Source organism: Piliocolobus tephrosceles, chromosome 18 (assembly GCF_002776525.5).
Source record: "Piliocolobus tephrosceles isolate RC106 chromosome 18, ASM277652v3, whole genome shotgun sequence".
Classification (NCBI taxonomy): Eukaryota; Metazoa; Chordata; class Mammalia; order Primates; family Cercopithecidae; genus Piliocolobus; species Piliocolobus tephrosceles.
Genome location: NC_045451.1, coordinates 57904596 through 57928975, shown reverse-complemented (window position 1 = coordinate 57928975; position 24380 = coordinate 57904596). Strand labels below are relative to the sequence as shown.

At 42.3% G+C, this 24380-nt stretch overlaps 1 protein-coding gene across 3 annotated transcripts; it reads left to right on the top strand.

The window, feature by feature from the left end:
* The first annotated feature begins 3070 nt into the window (after window positions 1-3070).
* CABYR (calcium binding tyrosine phosphorylation regulated) lies at window positions 3071-24096 on the top strand. Of its 3 annotated transcripts, XM_023207770.2 has the most exons (6): window positions 3075-3861; window positions 7777-7945; window positions 8046-8099; window positions 18504-18845; window positions 21873-22470; window positions 23886-23970. In XM_023207770.2, coding segments are annotated over exons 2-6 (1140 nt in total). In that variant the 5' UTR covers window positions 3075-3861; window positions 7777-7800; the 3' UTR covers window positions 23887-23970. The 3 variants fall into 3 exon arrangements, with proteins under 3 accessions (XP_023063536.1, XP_023063538.1, XP_023063537.1); XM_023207768.1 differs by lacking the exon at window positions 23886-23970 and having other exon boundaries at window positions 3071-3861; window positions 18504-19784; XM_023207769.3 differs by having other exon boundaries at window positions 21873-24096.
* The last annotated feature ends 284 nt before the right edge of the window (window positions 24097-24380 follow it).

The window sequence follows — 24380 nt, the reverse complement described above, 5'->3', positions numbered from 1 at the left end:
TATGTTGTCATCACTCACTCCTTCCCCTGTCCTATTTTGGAGGCTCTCAATGGATCTTCTAACTTATAAATGTCAAATATATTTTTGTATTAGACTGTGTCTATCATGAGAGAAATCTCTAATGTATATTTTATGTATGCTGAACACATTTTTATAATTTGACACACTTGGAGGCATGGTCTAGTAATAATAATGTAATATGTACCTTGCTGGTTAATATAACTAAGATTTTACCTTTACTGGGTTAGGTATCTTTTTTTATTTTAGCACCTGACAACTGTCTTCTACTGAGTAAAGAATTATAACTTTTAGATGTCACAGAAAATTATTTATTGTCACATATTGTGTAAGTCAGTTATTTACCGGATTCGCACTTTTCTGTCTCTGCCAACTAAAGTTAAAGGACAAGTCATATCTCATTTTTAAAATGAGCACATATGCACACATGCACACACACACACACACACACACACACACACACCCCTTTGCTGTATAAACTTTTCCAGTGGATTTCTTCCTTAAGCAAATCATGCTGGCAAGTATTCAAATATGGTTTTACACTATGAAGATACACATTCACAAAATCATGATGTACTGTTTTCATTTCTGTGGATGGTATATTTTGTAGAAAGAAAATTGTTAAATCAAGATCATCCAAGAAGATACATAGTCAAGGCAGATACTTTAGAAGCTAGAAGAGGAAATGCAGAAAGAGAAAAGGATAAGGGGAGCAAGAGAAAAGTTGGTCCGTAACAGATATGCTCCTTTTTCAGTAAAGTATGCAGAGATCACCAAGAGCACAATTTAACTGGCTTTCTTGTGAGAGCTAGCAAGGGGGCTGAGCTCTATCACCTAGTTGACTTGGGTATGAAATAGAAGCAACACACTTGAAACCCAGGTGACCTCAGCCGGGCACGGTGGCTCACGCCTGTAATCTCAACACTTTGGGAGGCTGAGGCAGACAGATCACGAGGTCAGGAGATTGAGACTGTCCTGGCTAACACAGTGAAACCCCGTCTCTACTAAAAATACAAAAAAATTAGCTGGGCATGGTGGCGGGGGCCTGTAGTCCCAGCTACTTGGGAGGCTGAGGCAGGAGAATGGCGTGAATCTGGGAGGCGGAGCTTGCAGTGAGCCTAGATTGCGCCACTGCACTCCAGCCTGGGGGACAGACCAAGACTCCATCTCAAAAAAAAAAAAAAAAAAAAAAAAAAAAAAAGAAACCCAGGTGACCTCTATGTAATGCTTAATTCCTCCTCCTAGAGGCCAGTGGTTGTCAATTTCAATTTTCGTGTTTTAGGAAGAGATTCTGATTCGATAGGTTCTAGGTAGGGCTTGGGAAGGCATTTTAAACAAGCTCCTGGGACGATTTCTTACGCAGGTGATGTGGCTTAGAGAAACATTGCCCTATTCAGCTTTTGTTAAGGATTTAGTAAATCTGGGAGAAGAGTTAAACACAAGCAGAATTATATAGCAAGGATAAGTCATAAAGCATACATCATGGGGCCACTGAGAAAATGCTTCTAACCCACTGGCTTCCTAAAGTAGATTTCTGAGACGGGTTATAAAGGACAAGCAGGATACAGTCAGGTGAAAACCACTTGCTGGAGCAGCATCCAAGGCCTTGGACCTAATGAGCAAAAGCACAGAGGTGACAAACCTCATGTGTGTTCAAGACTCTGGAGGGTCAAGTGGGAATCACATGGTGAGCGATGAAATACGAGAGGTATGTAGAGACCACACCCACAACCATGGAAGGATTTCGGGTGCGGGAGAGGGGCAGTAGAAAAGAAGGTAGATTTGCGTTTTCAATCACTGTTGACCAAAAAATAACATACTGGTGACTGAAAGGGAGATGAACAGAAGGCCAAGACTGTGAAACCACATGAAATCATTAAGAGTTCAAGAAATCAAAGCAGCTGATGGGCAGTGGTTTGAAAATTCTTGGTTAGATGTTTTCATTGTAACAATTTGCATTTCAGAATGACTCCGCCAAACAGTCATTGAAGAAATGAAGAGAGTAAAATCTTGTTTTTTTGAGTTACAGATATTTCCGCATAATACCTTACACCTAATAGATGTTTGAGATGACCCACAGAGGTTAGGTTTGAAAACCATAAATGTCTCCAATTCCAAAAGACACCACAGATGAGGTCTTAGTGTTTGTACTTAGGATTTTCAGTAGCTCAGTTCATTATGTCTCTGACAGCTACATGTGTTATAAACCGAGCTATCAGAAATCATGACAGCCTCATCTTACTTTTATTTACATTACCAAAGTGGTGCTGGAGGCCAGTGACGAAGGATGAAAAATATATGCAGAGCCACCAACACACTTAGTCTAAAAGCATTTCTCCTTTTTTTTTTTTTTTTTGGTGAGACGGAGTCTTGCTATTTCTCCCTTTTTAAGTATGTAATCTTCCCGAGAAGAGAGAGCTTGCCTAGCACTCAGTAATAATTATTAAGTGGATTAATGAATGGCACCAGATAATGCTGACTGAGGCCACTGCCTTTTATTGCAAAGTGCTCTGGAAGCTCTATTTTTTTCTGAGTTAAAAAATAGGGTTTTTTTTGTTTTTTTGTGTTTTTTTTTTTTTTTTTGGCAGGGTTGGGCAAGGGGGTTGGTTGTTTTTTGTTTTGTTTTGTTTTGCTTTGCTTTTGGTCAGATATCTGCCCTGGCGATGCTCTTTGGTTTAAAGTAGTTGCTTTTTAAACATTTGAAGATGGATCAAAATTAAAGCTGCTTGTACTCCGATAATCATGATTATGGTGTTATTTGGAGCCCAGCCCAAATACCTGAGCCTAAATGAGTGAAAGAGCAGACAGTGGGCGTTTTGTTTTTGTTTTGTTTTGTTTTTGTTTTTTTTTTTTGAGACGGAGTCTCGCTCGGTAGCCCAGGCTGGAGTGCAGTGGCGGAATCTGGGCTCACTGCAACCTGCGCCTCCCACGTTCAAGCAATTCTCTTCCTCAGCCTCCAGAGTAGCTGGGATTACAGGCTCCCGCCACCACGCCCAGCTAATTTTTTTGTATTTTTAGTAGAGACAGGGTTTCACCATCTTGGCCAGGCTGGTCTTGAACTCCTGACCTCGTGATCCACCCGCCTCGGCCTCCCAAAGTGCTGGGATTACAGGTGTAAGCCACTGCACCTGGCAGAGTGGGCGTTTTTAAATGAAGCAGTAGTCCTTTAGTTTGATAAAATTGAGCTGAAGTTACACACAGTAACTCCTTGACTTGTTTTTGACGGTGGGCTTTGTAGGGATAGGTGGTGTCTGATCTCAACGGTGGAGAAACAGGAAGTTTCGGGATTCATGCTAAACTCCCATTCCACAGGCGAGTTTCACAAAAGAAAAAGTGCTCTGTTGCATACAATTACTCACTCTGAGTCTACAACGTGGCAGAAATTATTCCTAAAGGTGACCGAAGAGAGCTGTAGTTTATGGGGCCAGAAGCAGTGTGTGGAATCGCAAGGTAGAGACATAACAGCACTGCCATAAATCTCTTTCTTTCTTTCCAAATGAGCTCTAATTTTAGGCCCAACGACCAAAGACGGAGAGGCAGTCGCTTTGAGCTACTCCTGGCCATTTGTTGGGAAATCACCTAAATCCGTTCAGGTTTAGCCAGAAGAGGGGAAACAAGCCTCTCTCGCCGGCCAAATTACGGCCTTCGTCGCTTTCGGCTCCCCATTGGCTGCAGCCGCTGTGGCCCCGCCTCCTTGCGTGCGTGCGGAGCTTTGTGATGCGGGACTTCGTGACGCACGCCCCGATGCCTCCGGGGCTATAAAAACGCTCGCAAGCCTCAACCCCCAGGAGCCGCCGGCAAGGGGACAACGAGGAAGCTCTTAAGAGCGCAGCCGGAAAGCAGGTGGGGAGAGTCTGGAGAAAGGGCGCACGCTGCGGCCTCGGAGACAATTATGCCTCAGGGAGTCTCTCGAAATGGGAGAGGTCGTCGGAGCCTCAGGTGTCGGGAAGGCGGAGGGTCCTGAGTTGGGGGGACATGTGGGGCGGCCCCGGCCCACACCGGGGAGTGCGGCGACTAGACGGCCAGCTGCCGAATCTGCAGCCTGGGTGGGTCCGTCGCCCGCCTCTCCTGAACAAGTCCAGGCGAAGTGAGCACCCCCAGCCTCCTACATTTCACTCCCCTCTCCCAAACAGACCTAGCGCAAAACGAGCACTGACACAGCGGGAGCCCACACACCGGAGGTTCTTCAGGGAGAGATGGAGTGCGGTTACCTATGGCTCCGAAGTCCCTGCTGGCACGCTGAAAGGCGTCGTGTTTCTTGATTAAGGCGTTACCCTTGTGGTAGTGGGAGCATGGACGTTTACAGTTGGGCGGGGCAGGGTTTAAATTCTGCCGGTGTTGGACCAGTATTGGTGATAGGAGAGATCTGGGGAGAATTATTAAGCTGTCGCTTTTAAATAACCCTAATAATGTTTGTGGCTATTTTACCCATTGACTTTTATCAGCTTGCTCAGGACAGTTTTTTGTGGGGAACTGAACTGTAGGACGTTTAGCGTCCCTGGCCCCATACGTTCCCGAAGTCGGGGTGAGAACTAGTGGGACGGGGCATCATGGAGTGTATGGCCACTGTCCCCGCCTTTGGTAGCAGCAACTGCTAACTGCCACTTGAAAGGTTGTTGGCGCCATCATGGTTTCTGCGAGCCCCCCCCCCCCCTTTTTTTTTTTTTTTTTTTTTTTTAAGACGGAGTCTCGCTCTGTCACCCAGGCTGGAGTGCAGTGGTGCGATCTCGGCTCACTGTCAGCTCCGCCTCTCGGGTTCACGCCATTCTCCTGCCTCAGCCTCCTGAGTAGCTGGGACTGCAGGCGCCGCCACCACGCCTGGCTAATTTTTTGTATGTTTAGTAGAGACGGGGTTTCACCGTGTTAGCCAGGATGGTCTTGATCTCCTGACCTCGTGATCCGCCCGCCTCGGCCTCCCAAAGTGCTGGGATTACAGGCGTGAGCCACCGCGCCCAGCTTCTGGGAGCCACTTTGAAAAGGGTCTATCTCCTCACCTTGGGTACTTAAAGAAAATTAGACGTACGATATATATGAGTATGTATCAAATATATATATGTATCAAACAGTATGTATGTATCAAACATGTCTGCTGCCTATGCTCCTTAGCATTTAGCATATGAGACTGCCGAATCCCCACTTCTTATTTTTAAAAAAATTCTTTTTCTGTGAGTACATAGTAGGTGTATATATTTATGGGGTACATGAGATGTTTTGATTCAAACATACAATGTGGGGCATCTATCCCCTCAAACGTTTATCCTTTGTGTTACAATCCAGTTACACTCTTTCTGTTATTTTAAAATGTACAATTAACTTATTGACTATAGTCACCCTGTTGTGCTTTCAAGTAGTAGGTTTTATTCATTTTTTTATACCCATTAACCAGCCCCACTTTCCCCCCCATATTTTCCACCCAGGCCCCCATTACCCTTCCCAGCTTCTGGTAACCATCCTTCTTTATGTCCATGGATTCAATTGTTTCAATTTTTAGCTCCCACAAATAAGAGACCATGCAATGTTTTCCTTTCTGTGCCTCACTTATTTAACATAATAATCTCCAGTTCCATCCACTTTGTTGCAAATGACAGGATCTCATTCTTTTTTAATGGCTGAATAGTACTCCATTGTATCTGTGTACCACATTGTCTTTATTCATCTGTTGATAGACACTTAGGTTGCTTCCAAATCTTACCTATTGTCAACAGTGCTGCAACAAACATGGGAGTGCAGATATCTCTTCTGTATACTGATTTCCATTTGGCTATACACCCAGCAGTGGGATTGCTGGATCACTTCTGGTTTTTTAAAGATGGTTTAATTCAGTAAATCTGTTGAATGATACTGTAAAAGGACGTTTTCATTAAGGGATTCAATTATACTTAATTATATTCTGAAAGGATTTGCTTTGGCCAGTACAGATTCCTTTTGTCCTGACCTTTGGGAAGATGAGATGTGCTTTTAAGTATTGAACATTTTGCTATGAGATATTAGTTACTTTATAATAGAAGCTGTGCCCTTCTATAATTAACCTATGCCACTTAACCCCATGAAACTCATTATTTACTGTAGGGATGTTGTTGACGACATGGCTCATTGTATCACACTATTTGCTTTAAAAGGACTTGGAGAAATTTCTCCTGGGTTTCAGTATCCGGAATAGCTGTGGTTCTCCCAAACAACTGATTTGTTTTTCACCTCAGGAAATCTGAATCATTTAACCACCTATCTCCTATTTTGTGATGGCTGCTTGGTAGCTCAGGGATCGATTTGATACCCATCTTTATCAAAGTGAAGGAGCTATGGCATGCATTGGAGTGCTAACTTTACCTGTAGCTTCACCCTGTTTTTTCTATCTTAGTTTTCCCCTCACCACTTTAGGGATTTTCTTAAATATTTAATTTTGTTCTTTAGAAGCCTTAGATAATTTTTTAGAAGGAGTCAGAACACGTACACCCTGACATAGTTGTAGGTGGCAGCCTCTGCAACTCTGAGAATTACAGGTTGGTCTGTGCAATATCTCTGATACCACTTAAAAGCCAGAAAGGCAGAAGGGGAAACAAAAGGGAAAATTTGGGAAGAGGGTAAGGGAGATATGAGAAAAGACAGGTACAAATGACGGTGGTATAACAATAGCACAAATAAATTATACCCACTCTGATTAATGTTAAAAACAAAGTTATTCTTACAGGTATGAAGCAGGCTGAAAAAAACCCAAAAATTTAAAGCTAAAAAATGCACACTTAAACATGAGCAATGGTCGGGCATGGTGGCTCAGGCCTGTAATCCCAACACTTTGGGAGGCTGCGGGTAGATCACAAGGTCAGGAGTTCAAGACCAGCCTGGCCAAGATGGTGAAACCCCGTCTCTACTAAAAATACAAAAATTAGCCGGGTGTGGTGGCAGGTACCTGTAATCCCAGCTACTCCGGAGGCTGAGGCAGAGAATTGCTTGAACCCAAGAGACGGAGGTTGCAGTGAGCTGAGATCACACCACTGCACTCCAGCCTGGGTGACAGTGAGACTCCGTCTCAAAAAAGCAACGTGTGAGAATATATTTAGAAAAATAAGGAAAAACATTTTGATGCATATGTGTACAGAAAGGCCAGTGCCTATGTGGTTTGGAAGGACTTGTTTAGAAACAGATACATGAAATGTTAACGGCACAAAATACTCACTGAATTTTACAGAGGCAGGTTCTGTTTTTTGTTCTTTTGTTTTTAATGTCCTCAGGGTCTTGGCAGGGCTTTTCCTATGGATTTCTATAATGGTACTAGATTGCTCATCTGCACATAGTAGGCTATTGTTAGTAGGGTTGTGTTATTTTTTAAACTACCATCAAGAATTAGCCCATTTTACTAAAATGAATACCTACATATTAGAACTAAAGCTGATAATTTTAATAGGAGATAGTTTATTATTGGAAACTAGTTAACTCATAAGGACTATTTTAGTCACTTTGGGAGGCCGGGGCGGGCGGATCACGAGGTCAGGAGATGGAGACCATCCTGGCTAACACGGTGAAACCCCGTCTCTACTAAAAAATACAAAAAATTAGCCGGGTGTGGTGGCATGCTCCTGTAGTCCCAGCTACTCAAGAGGGTGAGGCTGGAGAATCACTTGAACCCGGGAGGCAGAGGTTGCAGTGAGCTGAGATCGTGCCACTGCACCCCAGCCTGGGTGACAGAGTCTCAAAAAAAAAAAAAAAAAAACCAAACTATTTTAGTAAAACATTATAAGACTTTGTTTTTCTTCATTCCAGTTGACTTACAGACATCCTGCCAAAATGATTTCTTCAAAGCCCAGACTTGTCATACCCTATGGCCTCAGGACTCTGCTCGAGGGAATTTGTAGAGCTGTTCTCAAAACCAACCCATCAGACATCAAGCAGTTTGCAGCAGCTTATTTTCAAGAACTTACTATGTACAGAGGTTTGTTGTTCCTTTATATATTTGCTGCTTTGAAAAAGAAAACATTTTAAGTTGGGAATTTTATGTATCTGTATTTGATTTCCTCTATTGATTCCTTCAGGGAATACTACTGTGGATATAAAAGATCTGGTTAAACAATTTCATCAGATTAAAGGTAAGTACCACAAGTAGTAATAGTTTTAACAATGATGTTTATTAATTATTGCATCATTACTGGCATATATTCAAACTTAAGAATGGTGCCCACAAATCATTTGATGTTTAATCACATTGGTCCTTTTTAAAATATATATATATATATTTTTCAGAGACATGCTTTGTCACCCAGGCTGGAGTGCAGTGGCGCCATCATAGCTCACTGCAGCCTGGGCTCAAGGGATCCTCCTGTCTCAGCCTCCCAAGTAGCTTGGACTGCAGTTGTGAGTCACCATGTCCAACTAATTTTTTATAAATTTTTGATAGTGATGGAGTCTTGCCGTGTTGCCCAGGCTGGACTTGAACTCCTGGATGCAAGTGATCCTCCTGCTACAACCTTCCAAAGTTCTGGGATTACAGGCATGAGGAGAATTGGATTTCATAGTAATAAAGACTCAAATTATGATATTAAATACTTTGTTGGAAGGGTTTTTTTTTTCCCCTTTGCAGTGGAGTCTTACTTCGTTGCCTAGGCTGGAGTGCAGTGGCGTGATCTTGGCTCACTGCAACCTCTGCCTTCCAGGTTCAAGCGATTCTCCTGCCTCAGCCTCCCAAGTAGTTGGGACTCCAGGCACCCACCACCATGCCCGGCTAATTTTTGTATGTTTAGTAGAGTTGGGGTTTCGCCATCTTGGCCAGGCTGGTCTCGAACTCCTGACCTCAGGTGATCTGCCTGCCTCGGCCTCCCAAAGTGCTGGGATTATAGGTATGAGCCACCGTGCTTAGCCGCTGTGTATGGTTTTTAGTGATTCTTGGTATTTTTGGATTATTCCAGTGGAAGTGATGATGAGCAAGGAATCAGGATGGGAAAAGGTGACATGAGCAGAGAGCTATAGCATATAACATCCAAACTGAGAATAAAATAAAAATTGGCAGCTAAGCCTTGGATGCTACACAGGACTAAAAGGAAGGAGATCTGCCAGTCCTTGAGTGAGATAAACAGGTTACACTTTCCACAAAATGGAAACATTTTAAGCAATGAATGCAGTGATGTCAGAGACCAGCACCCAGAGGGCAGGGCGTGATGGCTCATGCCTGTAATTCCAGCCTTTTGGAGGCCGAGGCGGGAGGAGGATCACTTGAGCCCAGGAGTCCAAGACCAGCCTAGGCAAAATAGTGAGACCCCCATCTCTAAACAAACAAACAAAAGAAAACAAAAACACCCAGAGACCAGTTATGCCTCTACCAGGGGTCATGGAGAGCCAGCATAAAAGGACATGCGGATCAGAGACAGAGCTTACCCCAGACTCGGCTTACCCCTTTTTAGAAGGGGAGAACCTTTAATAAAGGAGCAGTAGTCCAAAAGGCTCACTAATTAACCAAAAGACTTTTTGAAGGGACAGATTTTAAAATTAAGATGAAATTCTGCTATTGGGAAATGAGCATTTTAATGCAAGATGAGATCAGTTAGAGAAAGTAATACTGTTCTGGCATATCTAAGTCACAGTGTGTAAAGTTTGAGCCCTTTACAACAGCATGACATCCAAAGCTCTCGATGATTTCAGTCGGTCCTACCTTTGCAGTCATCGCATTTCGTAGACCTCATGCGCCGTATATTTAAGACAATCTGTCATCTCCTGAAATGTGAAACTTCAAATCACTTGATTTGGGCTTATGTTCCTTCTCCCTCCAGGAGTTCCTTTCACTCCTTTTTCTACCTTTCAAATCCTACATATCCTTGAAGCTCAATCCATAATTTCATTTAACAAATATTTAATTTCCTGACAATTTCCAGATGCTGTGCTAGGTGAAATTCAGCAGAGAGGGAGAGATTTTCATTTCAGCTATGATGGAGAAGCCGGTATTGGACTTGTCCTCCTATCATAAATAGACATAAAAGCTGTATAAATTATATAAAATGAAGTCCAGTACCTAGATTCTTGGGAGAAAGGATTCCTAGAAATTCAGCCCATATTCACAGAGGCTTTCTTCCTGAGGACACTTTCAAACTCTTGTGCAGAGAAATACAGCCCAAGCAGTGAGTGAAATCTAGGGGGGGTGACAGAGAAGCAGAATTTCAGTCTTTCAGTGTGGCTGGGATGTGAGTGACAGTACCAGAAAGGAGGCATTTTCAGAGAAGGACCTCCACACGTTTGCAAAAAAAAAAAAAAAAAAATTTCCCTTGGGCTTTTGTCCAGCTCCTAAGCTCCTCATGTGTGGAGTAAGGTTTGAGGAGGTTTAGCAGAAAAGAGCTATTGGGAGACTGAAAGCTAAGTCGAGAGATCAGAACCGTTTAGTGTTGGGAGAGGCTTTGCAGGTTGGGCCCAGCCAAAAATAAGAGATTTTTGCGAAACCCTGGCAATTTAGTTGAGACCTCAGAAAGGTCATACGTTATGAATGCGCTAGGAAGGAGTAAGAGCAAAGCTGAAGTATGCCCACTTTAACAGAATTTATAATCAAATCTCAAGAGGATCAGATTGATCTGCCATTAGAACAGAATCAGTAGCATTTAGAAGAAAATACCAGAGCCTCTACAATGTGTCATTTATAGTTTCCAGCATAGTTAAAAACCACTAGACATTCAAAGAAGCAGGAAGAAGTGACTGATAAGGGCTAAAACATAACACACTCACTAGAAGCAGACCCAAAGAATATCCAGATACTGGAATTACTACATGAGGTGGATAGAAAATAACCATGATTGATATTTTGAAAAGATGGAAAATAGATGAAAAGATGCAGAACTTCAACAGAGTTAGAAACTACAAAATAGGAAACATTTATTCCATAACTGCAAACTGTAAAATTATAGCTTTATTACAAGACAGAATTAGGAAACTAAAAAACGAGCCAACAGACAACAACCAAATCAAGGCAGATAACAACCAAATTATGACAAAGAGAAAAACAGAAAAGAATGTAAGAAATGTATATGGAACATTGTCAAAAGGTCTGTGTCCACCTATAGTCTCAGCTACTCAGGAGGCTGAGGCACGAGAATCGCTTGAACCTGGGAGGCAGAGGTTTCAGTGACCCAAGATTGCACCACTGCACTAAAGCCTGGGCGACAGAGCAAGACTGTCTTTAAAAAAAAAAAAAAAAAAAAAAAAAGTCTATGTCATTGCAGTAAATGGAAAAGTAGTAGTATTTGAAAGTGTAATGGCTGAGAATTTTCCCACTCTGAAAGACAATAGTTCACAGATTCAAGAAGTCCAGTGAACCCATGGCAGGATAAATACAAGGAAAATGACACACAGGTATATTACAGCTAAACTGCTGAAAAAGACAAAATCTTAAGAGCGGCTGGATGGGTAAAAGGGTACATTACTTTTCAGGGGAACAATAATAAGACAAATAGGTGATTTCTTAATAGAAACCATAGACACCAAAAGACAATGGAATGACATAAAGTGACCTAGAATGCCAGCCTAGAATTGATATATACCCAGTGAATATATCCTTTAAAAAATGAATGCAAAATAAAGACACTCTCAGGCAGCAAAAACTGAGAAGAATGCATCGCCTGCTCTACAAGAAGTGCTTTTAAAGAAGTTTATAAGCAGGGCTTGGTGGTTCATGCCTGCAATCCAAGCACTTTGGGAGGCTGAGGTAGGAGGATCACTTGAGGCCAGGAGTTTGGGACCAGTCTCAGCTACATAGTGAGGCCTTGTCTCTGCAGAAAATTTTTTAAAAATTAGCTGGGCATGGTGGCACACACCTGTAGTCCTGGATATTCAGGAGGCTGAAGCTGTGATCACACCATTGCACTTCAGCCTAGGTGGCAGTGCAAAACCATGTCTCAAAAAAAAAAAAAAAAAAAGCCTATAAGCAAGCAAGGAATACAAGGGAACTTCCTAAATCTAGGAATGGGTACACACACAAAAACAGATAACCCAATTGACCCATTATACCCAATGGGGAATACTGAATGTCTTCCCCTCAAGATTGGGACCAGGACAAAGATCTCCAATATTACCATTTCTGTTTAGCTTTGTACTGTAGGTTCTAATCAGTGCCATAAGGCAAACACATTTTTTTAAAAAAGGAAAGGCATATGAAGAAATAAAACTATTCCATAAAACATGTGACATGACTATGATGTAGGAAACCAAAAATAATCCTCTTCTTTTTAATCAGCTTTATTCTACAGAGGAGAGGGTGTATGGGACACAGCCCAGATGTTTATGGGCAGAAGGTTTGAAAAAGTACAGACACATTATCTAGTAGTGTAAATCTTAAGATAATGAATTCAACAAGTACCCAGAGAGAAAATGGGTATTACGGTCATAGAATAAAAAACAGGGTATCTAAAGGCAGCATTTAATACAATCCCCCTCTGTCATGTTTCTTTACGACTTCTAATTTATGCCTCGTATCAGTTAGGAAAGTTTTCGGTTGCAAGTAACAGCAAACCAATTAAGAGTGACTTTAAGAAAACAACAGATCTGAAAAGGTGTTCATTCTGCTCCTAATATAATTTAATAATCATCACATATCTAGGCACTCTGCTGTGTCATTCTTAGAATGTTTTACATGTCCCCGCATGCTGCTGCTCCAGGTGTTATGCCTGTGTTTACGTCATGAAGGAGGAGAAAATGGTGGCACTAGTGACATTTTTTCTTAATCAAAGGAACATTTTTGCAAGTTTTACAGCAGATTTCTACTTCTGTCCCACAGGCCAAAGGAGGCTGATAAAATTTATGGTAAGAGAGATCAGAATTGTCGCATGCATTGCAGGACATCTAGTATCCCTGATCTTGGCTCCTAAAATACTAATGCCTCCCAGACATTGAAATAAATACAAATGTCCCCTCTACATCTATAAATACTCTCAGTGGAAGGGGGATACTACTACCCCTTGAGAACCAGTGTGCCGTTAGTGGCTTATCACCTGGGGCTGGATACATTGCTGCCACTAATCTAGCTAAGATTCCTTAGCAAAGAATAAGGGAGGGAATGTCTGCTATTCCACCCACCCTGCTTCAATTCTTTGCCCTTAAGTGAAGTTGGCAGAGATGAGGTTTGGTAAAAATGTGGGGAGGGGGATGTGTTGGGAGTGATGGGGTGAGGGATACAGAAATAGACCCAGAGGAAAAGAGGGAAGGATGAAGCGAAAGAGATGCCAAACTGCATGTGGTGTCGCTCCCTGTGGCCCAGCGAAGTTTGATGGCAGCGCTGGAGAACCAAGAGGAAAGTGAAGGCAAAGGGGCATGGCATGGGAGAGATTACCTAGGATAGGCTCTTCTCCCTCAAACTGGCCATGCCATCTTTTGCTTTCCACCTCCTACAGTCCAAATTACTAGCCACTTTCACACCTGTTCCTTATTTCTAAAGGTTAACCCAAATTACCTAAAAGCCACTGGACCCCATACATATTTCAGTCACTGTACTGACCACATTGTCATATAATCAATCATCTGCCTATATCCTTAATCAGAGTGAGATCTTTAGGAAGTCTTATTCCTCTTTGATTCCTCAGTGTCTAACACATACTGGTGCAACTAATGATTGTTGAATGAAGAAAGAATGGAAGGAAGGGCAAGGAGGAAGAGGGGAGAAAAGAAACAATCACCTACTTTATAGTCTCTGGTATTCTCATTCCAATCAGTTCAATACAAACTAGTTGGAATCTTCTGTTTTAAATTCTTAAAAGACTATGTACCATACATATTCCTGACTTTAAGCACTCTCTTTGAGCGTCCCACCTCCAATTCTTATACAGCCTGTCGTATCTCTTGTTAGGCCCTGTTGCTTATACACTTCTGGTCTTTGATGCCTTTCAGATTTCCCATTCCATGCCAGAATATGTCCTTTTCCTTATGCTTCTTGGGCAGTTATGTACCCCAGTACCCTGAATCTCCATATGAGTTGTGCCTATTCAAAAAAATACCATATGCTTGGAATTTATCTCTTTATCTTACTGATTTCATGGACAATCAGGATTCTGCAATGAATTTTAAAAGTTAGCCAATTTGAGTCATTTTATTATACTTAAAAAGGAACTTTTTTACAAGAAGGAATGCCTTTTTGTTCCTAATTCTTCTTAGTTCCTAATTCTTAGTGTGTATGTATAGTTTTGTCAGCTTAAGTAGAACCAGATCACTGAAGTCATAGTGGGTTAATCTTCATAAGGTTGGTAAGATCAACTTTAGCAAACCTAGTTTACAACTTGAAGAAATTCTGTCTTCTACAACCAACATAATCTCAAGGTTACAAGTCAGCAATTGTTGTATGTATTTAAAGCTGACCTTAACACATTAGAGAAAAGCTCTTTACCCTTCTTAATAAACAGATGACATGAACTCAATATAGATTTGTATTATATGTGTATAGTAACTAGTATGTATATATTTGCCAGCATTCTTTCATGTATTCCAGATAAAGCCAAATGATTGATCTAGTGTTTGCATTTTTTTTTTTTTAAGACAGAGTCTAGCTTTGTTGCCCAAGCTGAAGTACGGTGGCATAATCTCAGCTCGCTGCAACCTCTGCCTCCCGGGCTTAAGCTATTCTCCTGCCTCAGCTTCCTGAGTACCTGGGATTACAGGCACGTGCCACTGTGTCTGGTTCAGTTTTGTATTTTTAGTAGAGACAGAATTTCATTATGTTGACTGGGCTGGTCTCAAACTCCTGGCCTCAAGTGATCTGCCTGCCTCGGCCTCCCAAAGTGCTGGAATTACAGGCATGAGCCACTGCGCCTGACCTAGTGTTTGCATTTTCAACAACACTATAAAAGTTTAAGGCATCTGGTCTCAATTTTTTTAATTATGAAAAAAATCCGTAAGTATATAACATACATATATAAAGAAAACACATCCTGCATTTTACCACCCAGTTTAGGAAATAGCCAATTTAATTTTAATCAAAGCTGAATCAAATCTCGAATTAGATATTTGAGATTTATATAATGTTTAATTTGATATCACATATTCAAAACTTTTCTGTATCTCTTTTTAAATGGGTATTGATTCATTCCTTCCCCATTTATATGTGATTTAGAGTTTATTCGGTGCTTTCAGATGCATTATTTCACTTAATGTCCACAGAAACTCCATGAAGTCAGTTATAATCCCCATTTTGCAAGTGAGGAGGCCTGAAGCTTGGAACAGTTGACTTGGTCATGCAGCTATTAAATCTTAGAGCCAGGACTGGAACCTAGGTTTTCTCATTAACTTTTTTACTATGAGAAAGTTGCAGGGAAGAAAACAATATCCTACATTCCCTGGTAAATTGTTAAGGATTCATAATTATATAATGCTTTACCTTTCCAGAATGGTGGTTATAAGGGATGTTTGTGTTTAACAGGGGACTTCTAGAGACAAAAATACTGAACTTTCTTAACATTTAAAACATTACATCATTTTAATCTCCTAGACATAATTTCAGGTACCATGAACCTGTGAGGGAGACACTTTTAATTAAAAGAGCAAGTGGTCCTTTGCAGAGTTGCCTAAATTATACCACAAGCAACCTGTCAGGTCCCATGCAGGCAGTCTAGGGATTGTAGTAATCCAATCCCTAGATTGGCTGCGTTCTTGAAAACGCTCATGGTAAGTAAATCGGTGTTTGGAGAATTTAAGACCTTATGGGGGAAAATAGTTAGGGAGGCCTCGAATTGGTGTGGGTCTGGGGAGGTCAATCTGGTTAGGAGTGGGACTTGGGTTTTGTTGTTGCTTTCATTACCTTCACTGTACTACAGACCTCAAATCCTTCTAGGAGAGGGCTACCAAGACCTTTTGCTGAGGGTGGGGCTGGGGTGCCAGAGGGTATTTCTCAGCATCTGTGCTTCCCTCTCAGCTTTCAGCCTTCTCTGCCAGCATGCCCCACAAACGGCATCTCTCTCCAAACTCTTGCCCCCTCTCCTGGTGGCAGCCTGCTGTCTCTTGTTGCTCAGCCTTGGGCTGGTTAGCAGTGTAGAAGGTTCCCTGTTGTTCTGGGCCTGCCTTAGACCTAGGCTGGACCTGTGCACCTGGGCTTTGGACACGGGGCTTTCTCAGTGTTCCGCCCTCTGTCACATGGTAGCCAAACTCTGCCTTCCATCTGTGGTCAGTCTTGGGCCAGTGTCTCCTGTCTCTGCTCTGATAATAGGAGAGCTCTGTCTGGCCTTCAACCCTGCCTCCATCTTTCATGTGAGGCCCGTGGAAAAGTGTTTGCTAATGAGTGTGAATTCTCCTTGGGTCTGGAGTCCCAGGTAATTCCAGACTGACATGTAGTGCACCTTTGGCCTTTACCAGTACATTCAGATTATAGCTGGTACATTCTTACCAGCTGGTGTGATGGCAGCCTGTTCTTTCTGGATCCTGCTATAGCTGAGACTGTTTCTTATGTCCCTTTTCTCCTTGGAGGGGCTGGTTCCTCTTTTGAAATCAGATTACTTGATTACCTTTTGATTTCAGCTCTCTGCTGGTCTCAAGAAAAGATGATTTTGTGGCTTATCTCTCTGGCTTTTTCCTGTTCTTATGGATGGAAACAATGCATTTTGTAGCTTTCTATATCCCAGACATAAGAGTAACTCTCCCAAGGTCAGGCTTAAATAAGATTTTTCGGCTGGGCGTGGTGGCTCACGCCTGTAATCCCAGCACTTTGGGAGGCCGAGGTAGGTGGATCACAAGGTCAGGAGTTCGAGACTAGCTTGGCCAACATGGTGAAACCCCGCCTCTACTAAAAATACAAAAATTAGCTGGGCATGGTGGCAGGCGCCTGTAGTCCCAGCTACTCAGGAGGCTGAGGCAGGAGGATCGTTTGAACCTGGGAGGCAGAGGTTGCAGTGAGCCGAGATGGCACCACTGCATTCTAGCCTGGGCAACAGAGCAAGACTCCATTTAAAAAAAAAAAAAAAAAAAGATTTTCCCCCTCCTCTGAACTCCAAGATCTTTATTAGTACCAGTTAGGTACTTGAACTTTTTAACCTATATTTGTCTATCTTATTTCCCCTATTAAATGTAAGCTATATGAGGTCTCACCTTAACAGTCTTTCTATCCTCAATAGTGCCTAGACCACTCGTACATGTAGCATGTAGCACAAGCACTCAGTCAAATGTGTTGGTGGGTAAAAGGGCTTTCCTAAAAAGTGGATGGGAAAGTCCTGAAGGAGGTGAATGGTTAGGAAAATGAGGTTATTGTTCTAAGCAGAGGGAGGTAACGATAGATACGGCTTTCTCTCTTTTTGAATCTTTCTCTGCATGTGAGCATTTGGTATAATGTCCATGTCCGGTATTAGAAATCTTAATTGAATTTATAAAACATCAGCAGCCAGTGTCAAAGGAGACGCTGCAGGACACTGCTTTTCAGAATGCAGCTGAACCTATTGAAAACATGTCTCCAAAGTTTTGACTTGAGCCAAATATATTCTTATGAAGCAAATTCTGCTTTTCTTGTAAATTTCATTAGAGAAATGCTTCCCAAAGGAAAATTCTCAGCAAACAGATGTGAAAACTTTTGATGAGTTAACGACTAAGGTAGTTAGGTGTGTGGGTGATGCACATAAAATATTACAGCAGTTTTCCAGCTCTAGGATTTTGTATATGTCATCAGCTGTTGTGACCTTCCAACCCATGAGAATTTTCCTCACGCCTGAGGATTCACTTAAGTCTACACTTTGAAATCCAGAGATGTCTTTCTTTTCCTCTTGGCTGGGTCAGTCTGACTTTGGCTGCATGATGACACATCACTAGCAGCTGCTAGCATTTTTAGGTTAGAATATGTGACTTTCCTAATGTAAAAAAAAAAATCCTATAGTCCTCTAGCTTATCAGTTCATTAAGTTAAACTTTATATTCCAACTTTCTTAAATGGAGGAATGCCTTTATTAATATGCAGCATCTATGTCATTACTAAGTTACTACACCAACAAAGATGAAATAATTTATTGCCCAAGTTGGTCTCCCTCCGACCCAACCTTTTCCCCCAGTTTTGTGTGGAAGTTTGATCAGGGGCTTTTTCCATGGAGGTTTTCAACTTCCTTATTTCTAGGCACAAAGTTATGATCTTATCATCTTTCCCTTGATGCTGACCACCTTAGGATGATATCTGATTATTAGTCTTGCCACTGCGCTATTGAGAGTCACTTATTTCTAAGGAAATGAATTGAGGGTCTTGGAGTAGACAAGGACAGGAATGTTTTATTACCTACACTACAGATGTTGGAAAACAAAGCTGAAAACTCGTTTATATTTGTGTCTCTACTGACGTCTGAATGCTCAACCCATTATTGCTTTTTTTTTGGTCGGGGGGAGAGGTAAAGATGGGGTCTCACTGTTGTCCAGGCTGATCTTGAACTCCTGGGCTCAAGCGATCCTCCCGCCTCAGCCTTCCAAAGTGCTGGGATTACAGGCATGAGCCACCACATCCCTATTATTGCCTTCTTTAAAAATATTTTTTTGGGGCATAGATGCTAATTAACCCATCTGGTTGTTGTGTTTTAGTAGAGAAATGGTCAGAAGGAATGACACCACAGAAGAAATTAGCATGTGTAAAAGAACCAGAAAAAACATCTGTAGAATCTAAAGTACCTACCCAGATGGAAAAATCTACAGACACAGACGAGGACAACGTAACCAGCACAGGATATAGTGACAAAACCACCCAGTTTCCATCAGTTTATGCTGAGCCAGGTGCTGAGCAAACTGAAGCAGTTGGTGATTCTTCTTCCAAACCAGCCACCCCTAAGGCTACTACCCCACCCTCATCACCACCTCCAACAGCTGTCTCACCAGAGTTTGCCTACGTCCCAGCTGACCCAGCTCAGCTTGCTGCTCAGATGTTAGGTAAAGTTTCATCTATTCATTCTGATCAATCTGATGTTTTAATGGTGGATGTGGCAACCAGTATGCCTGTTGTTATCAAGGAGGTGCCAAGCTCAGAGGCTGCTGAAGATGTCATGGTGGCTGCTCCTCTTGTGTGTTCTGGAAAGGTGCTAGAAGTGCAGGTTGTGAGCCACACATCTGTCCATGTAGATTTGGGTTCTCAACCTAAAGAAAATGAGGCTGAACAATCAACGGCTTCCTCAGTCCCCTTGCAGGATGAACAAGAACCTCCTGCTTATGATCAAGCTCCTGAGGTCACTTTGCAGGATGATATTGAGGTTATGTCAACTGTTCATATATCATCTGTCTATAACGATGTGCCTGTGATTGAAGGAGTTGTTTATATCGAGCAACTGCCAGAACAAATAGTTATCCCTTTTACTGATCAAGTTGCTTGTCTTAAAGAAAATGAGCAGTCACCACCAGTTAGTCCCAAATCTGTAGTAGAAAAGACCACCTCTGGCATATCTAAAAAATCTGTAGAGTCTGTAGAACTTGCACAGTTGGAGGAGAATGCAAAATATTCCTCAGTATATATGGAGGCAGAAGCAGCAGCTCTGCTCTCTGACACATCTTTGAAAGGTCAGCCTGAGGTACCTGCACAACTCCTGGATGCAGAGGGCGCTATCAAAATAGGCTCTGAAAAATCTATGCACCTTGAAGTGGGGATCACTCCAATAGTCTCTGACAATACTGGGCAGGAGGAGTCGGGGGAAATCTCTGTACCCCAGGAGATGGAAGGCAAACCTGTGCTCTCTGGGGAAGCTGCGGAAGCAGTACACTCAGGTACATCTGTAAAGTCATCTAGTGGCCCCTTCCCTCCTGCTCCAGAAGGCCTTACTGCACCAGAAATTGAACCAGAAGGGGAAGCAACAGCTGAATAAGGTTTGATGAAGCCAGGTAAGAAAATCAGGTATTTCCATTACAAATTGCATTTCAGGTGACATCTGTATTTCAGGTTGCCATCTATGTAGGCTCCCTGCAGATGGGTCAGTCTTTATTTTCAATAGATTGTTTTAAAATGCCAACGGTATTTAAAGGCTTTGTTGTATTTGAGATTCTACTACGACAGGAGTGATTTTAAAGTGACGTCCCCAGAGCCTGGCCTCAAAGTTTGGTCATCCAACACTTCTGTGTTATTCTTTTGAACATATTATGTAGTCAACAACAATATAGCCTGTTGTCAGGTACAAAATGTATTCATGTGATCTGAATAGGTTGATTGCAAAACTGTAATTAGAGGGTGTTGGTTTGAAATTTTCCTCTTGTGAGTCTAAAATTAAACTACAGCAATGCATTTACATAGGCTATGGCATTTTAAAAAGTGAAAAAATGGTGGCGTGTTTGACTGCTTTCACACTGAGTCAGGAGAGCTCTGTAACCAGGTTTGGGGTGCTGTGCCATGCGTTTTGTTTTCTGCCTGGGAGCTTCCTGCAGCTGAAGAGCAGCTTCATAGCTAGATGGAGAGGGGAGAGGTCAAGGGAGCCGGGAGGTATCAGCGGCGGAAAGGACAGCCCGGCACTTGAACAGCAATAGATGCAGTTCACGTAATTGGCTTCTTTTGATCAGTTCCCTCTCCCTGGCAAGTGCCAAAATCAAGCTGCTTTCTTGGCTGTTGAACTATCACCACGTTTTCCTGTGACACAGACATGATGTGGCCTTCATCTCCATCTAATTATGGCATTTGGTCTGCTCACCCTCCTGCCTCATGGATAATTGCAGGGGCCCTTTTTAGGGACAGAAGGGACATGTATGAGCCAACTCCCCATTCCTTTTGCAAAATCTCTCAACCCTGACTCTTAACCGAGCCAGAGTGATTCAAAAAGTGTTAGCAAAGCAGCTGTTTAGAAAAAAGATCACATTTTGTCTGGCAGTGACAGGGATTCTGCACAGCTGCAAAGGCAAAGGGCAGCACTGGGAGTGCAGCGTATGGGACTGGCGCTATATTTGTGGCTTAAGCAGCATGTCCAGACCAAGTCACTGTTTTCAAATGCTTAACTATTTCTAAAGGAAAACGCAGTTGTCCACAACACTAAGAGGATATTAACAAAAAAATGCAGACTATCAAACCCTCTCTTCCTGTGAGACAGTGAAGACCTGGCTTGGACATATTTTTCAACAAGCTTAAAAGGAAAGATCACTTGAAAGTATCTGAAGCTGTTGGAAAAATGGCCACTTAATCATGTGCGTAGTGTTTTCGGGGGAGGAAAAAGGGCTTCACTGGGGATAGATGGCCCAGTATTCAAAAGGTGAACTCGGCACATTTGGGCGAAGTGAAACTCGTCTAAGACAGTACTGTCTTCAAGAGGCAGGTCACACGTGCATTATAGGTGGCACTCCTAAACCTCTTTTTCTCAACCCAAAGAATCCCTGTGGGACCACCCAGCCTTTTACTGCCACCTAGGACCTATGATTTCAAGTCTTGCCTAAAAGGGGTGCTCTCTGAGGTTCTGAATCCTAGATTATGTGACGTTTTGTGTGTGGTAACAAATTAATGGGAGATAATGGTGCCTGTGAAGGGCCAGAGAGATTTGATTATGTGGTGAAGATGATACCTAGTGCTAACTTCTTTAGGAAATAAAACACTATGCAGATGCATTAACGCTTCCTTTAATGGCTTAACATACTCTTCAATTGACTTTTGGGTCAAGCAAAAGGTTGCGTTGACTGTCCAGTTTCCTCTGCAAGGATGCTACAGAAGCCACGTCTAAAGTTGAAGTAGCTGGAAATAGCAACTTAGAGTAAGATTCTTCTTCAGCCACAACTGTAGTGTCCCTGCCACTTGCCATCACAACACTGTTCTCGTTTTTCAGCTGTAGAGAATCTCTTTCACACTGTCAAACACAATGATGCAGCCCTCTCTAGAGCATGCTCTATGGTACATATCACTACAGCTGGGTTATATGTAAAAGAGACAAAGACATTACTATGCATAATGCCTGATACAGAGACCAAAACTTTAATTCCTGCAAAATTTTTTTTTTATAGCAATGGCAGCAAGTGAACGAGGACAGCCACCACCATATTCTAACATGTGGACCCTTTATTGTCTAACTGATAAGAATCAACAAGGTCACCCGTCACCGCCACCTGCACCTGGGCCTTTCCCCCAAGCAACCCTCTATTTATCTAATCCTCAGGATCCACAGTTTCTGCAGCATCCACCAAAAGTCACTTTTCCAACTTATGTGATGGGCGACACCATGAAGACCAGCGCCCCACCTTTTATCTTAGTAGGCTCCGGTGTTCAGGAAGCACAGGGATGGAACCCTCTTCCTGGACCTGCTGCTGTTTCACAGCCAGATGTCTTGAGATGCGTGGCAATGCAAGTGCCCATTGCTGTTCCTGCAGATGAGAAATTCCAGAAACAGACCCTAAGTCCCCAGAGTGCTAATCCTCCAAGTGGACAAGATGTCCCCGGGCCAAAAAGCCCTGTTTTCCTTTCTGTTCCTTTCCCAGTAGAAGATGTAGCTAAAAAAAGTTCAGGATCTGGTGACAAATGTGCTCCCTTTGGAAGTTACGGTATTGCTGGGGAGGTAACCGTGACTACTGCTCACAAAGTTCGCAAAGCAGAAACTAAAAACTGGTAGGTATACTTTCCTACCATAATATTTAGGCCTTAACACATGTGCGTTTTAAGCATTTTGATTTGCTGAGCTGGAGATTTAGATATTTAAAAATAAGATAAGTTGGGTAATACTCTAATTTCCTTGGGTTATTGTCTCCAACTTCCTAACCACCAGTTACTAATAAATGCGCAGCAGGTACACTGCACCACAATGACTCATGCCCAGGATTTGATGCCCGATACATGAAACTAATGAACTCAGTTGTCTTTGAAATACCTAGTCCGTTGTCTAACACAGTGGTAGCTGCAAAAAGGGGATGGATTTTTAAAACAGGACAATTTAGTTGGCATGTTTAGGGAGTAGGGAGGAGCTGGGAACAACTGAAGAGCAAGGTAAGAGAGAAAAGTCTTAATTATGTAACGGAGCACTTAATCCATGTGGTAAGAGGCAGTAGACGGACAGGAGAGAGGCAGAGTAAAGAGCTAAACAACAGCTGAGATTAACTGGATGAGACGGTTTGATCACTCACAAATCATTTTTAAATTTTTCATTCATACTTAATGCCAAGCCTTATTAGCCCTTCTCCCCTATGTGTGGACAGTGGAGTGAGCAAAACATGGGATATACATCTTATAGGGGGAGACAGACAAAAAAGTGTATTACAACATGTGAAGTATTATGGAGAAAACAAGGTACTGACACAGGCCTGCCTTTGTCACTATTAGAAAAGGTGTTCAGGCTCTGATATAAACTGACACCCGAGCATGAGAAGGAGCCAGCTTTGCAGGGTGCGCCCAGGCTGTGTCCTAGGGCAGAAAAGAACACGGGGGTTCCAGAGACAGCAAAGTAGGCCACTGTGAGACTGGCTGGGACGGAATGGGGAGATTGTATAGATTGAAAGTTCAATGGGAAGCCAGCACAAGTGTTTTAAGCAGAAAAATGATTGATAGAATCAGATTCCTGTTTTTATTAGATCCTTCGGGCTGCTATGTGGAAAACAAATTAGCAGCAAGGGGGAGGTCAACAGAGGAAGTGGGGAGATGAGTTGAAAGCACAGAAGTGTTATGCACCAGTTACTTACTTAAAATAATTAGTGGGAATTTTAAGTTGAGCATCTGAGAGATGGACAAAAGCTAGATTTCATTCATAAGCAGGCTCAAGGACCAGTTACTATATTTTAAGGAAAGACACAATTATCTTAGGGCTAGGTGCACTTCTTCAAACTCTTTATGGACGTCTAGTGGAACTGCCAAAATGGCTGTTTTCAGCATGAAATTGCTGGGATATTTCAGTGCAAAAGCCCACAGGTAACTAGTTAAGCTTAGTCACAGAGCAGGAGGGTAGACCTTGCATTTCTGATCTTCTACTCATTTCACATGTTCAGTTTCACGTGTAACTTGAAACAATTCAATGTTTGCCTTATTCCTAACAGATCCGGAAATGACACTGTTTGGGTCAACATTTCAGGGAGGAGTCTGCCACCAGTGTAATGTATCAATAAACTTCATGCAAGCATACAATTTTGTATTGCTTATTTTTGTAATTGAGGACTACAGCCAGCCAACCAACCAAACACAAAAGGCCTATCTTTTCAGACTTATAAAGCAATAGCATTTTCCAACTCCTATGTATATACTTCTAAACCATCCCCACTCTAACAAACATCTAGTAACAAATTTTCTAACCAGGTGGTTCCACTTGATTCTGCATTTGAGATTCACACCAAATGAATACGGTAGCACCTCTCTATACTGTATCTATCTATCCAGAGATTAACTGAATGCTAAATTCCTACTTACCACTATGCATGCCAGGTAACTGGTTATCATCTCCTTCGCCCTGGGAGCCATGGTACTTCACAAGGACTTCTTTGATAGGACACTTCTAATAATTTAGGATAGTATTAAGTGACAACATTAGTATACTT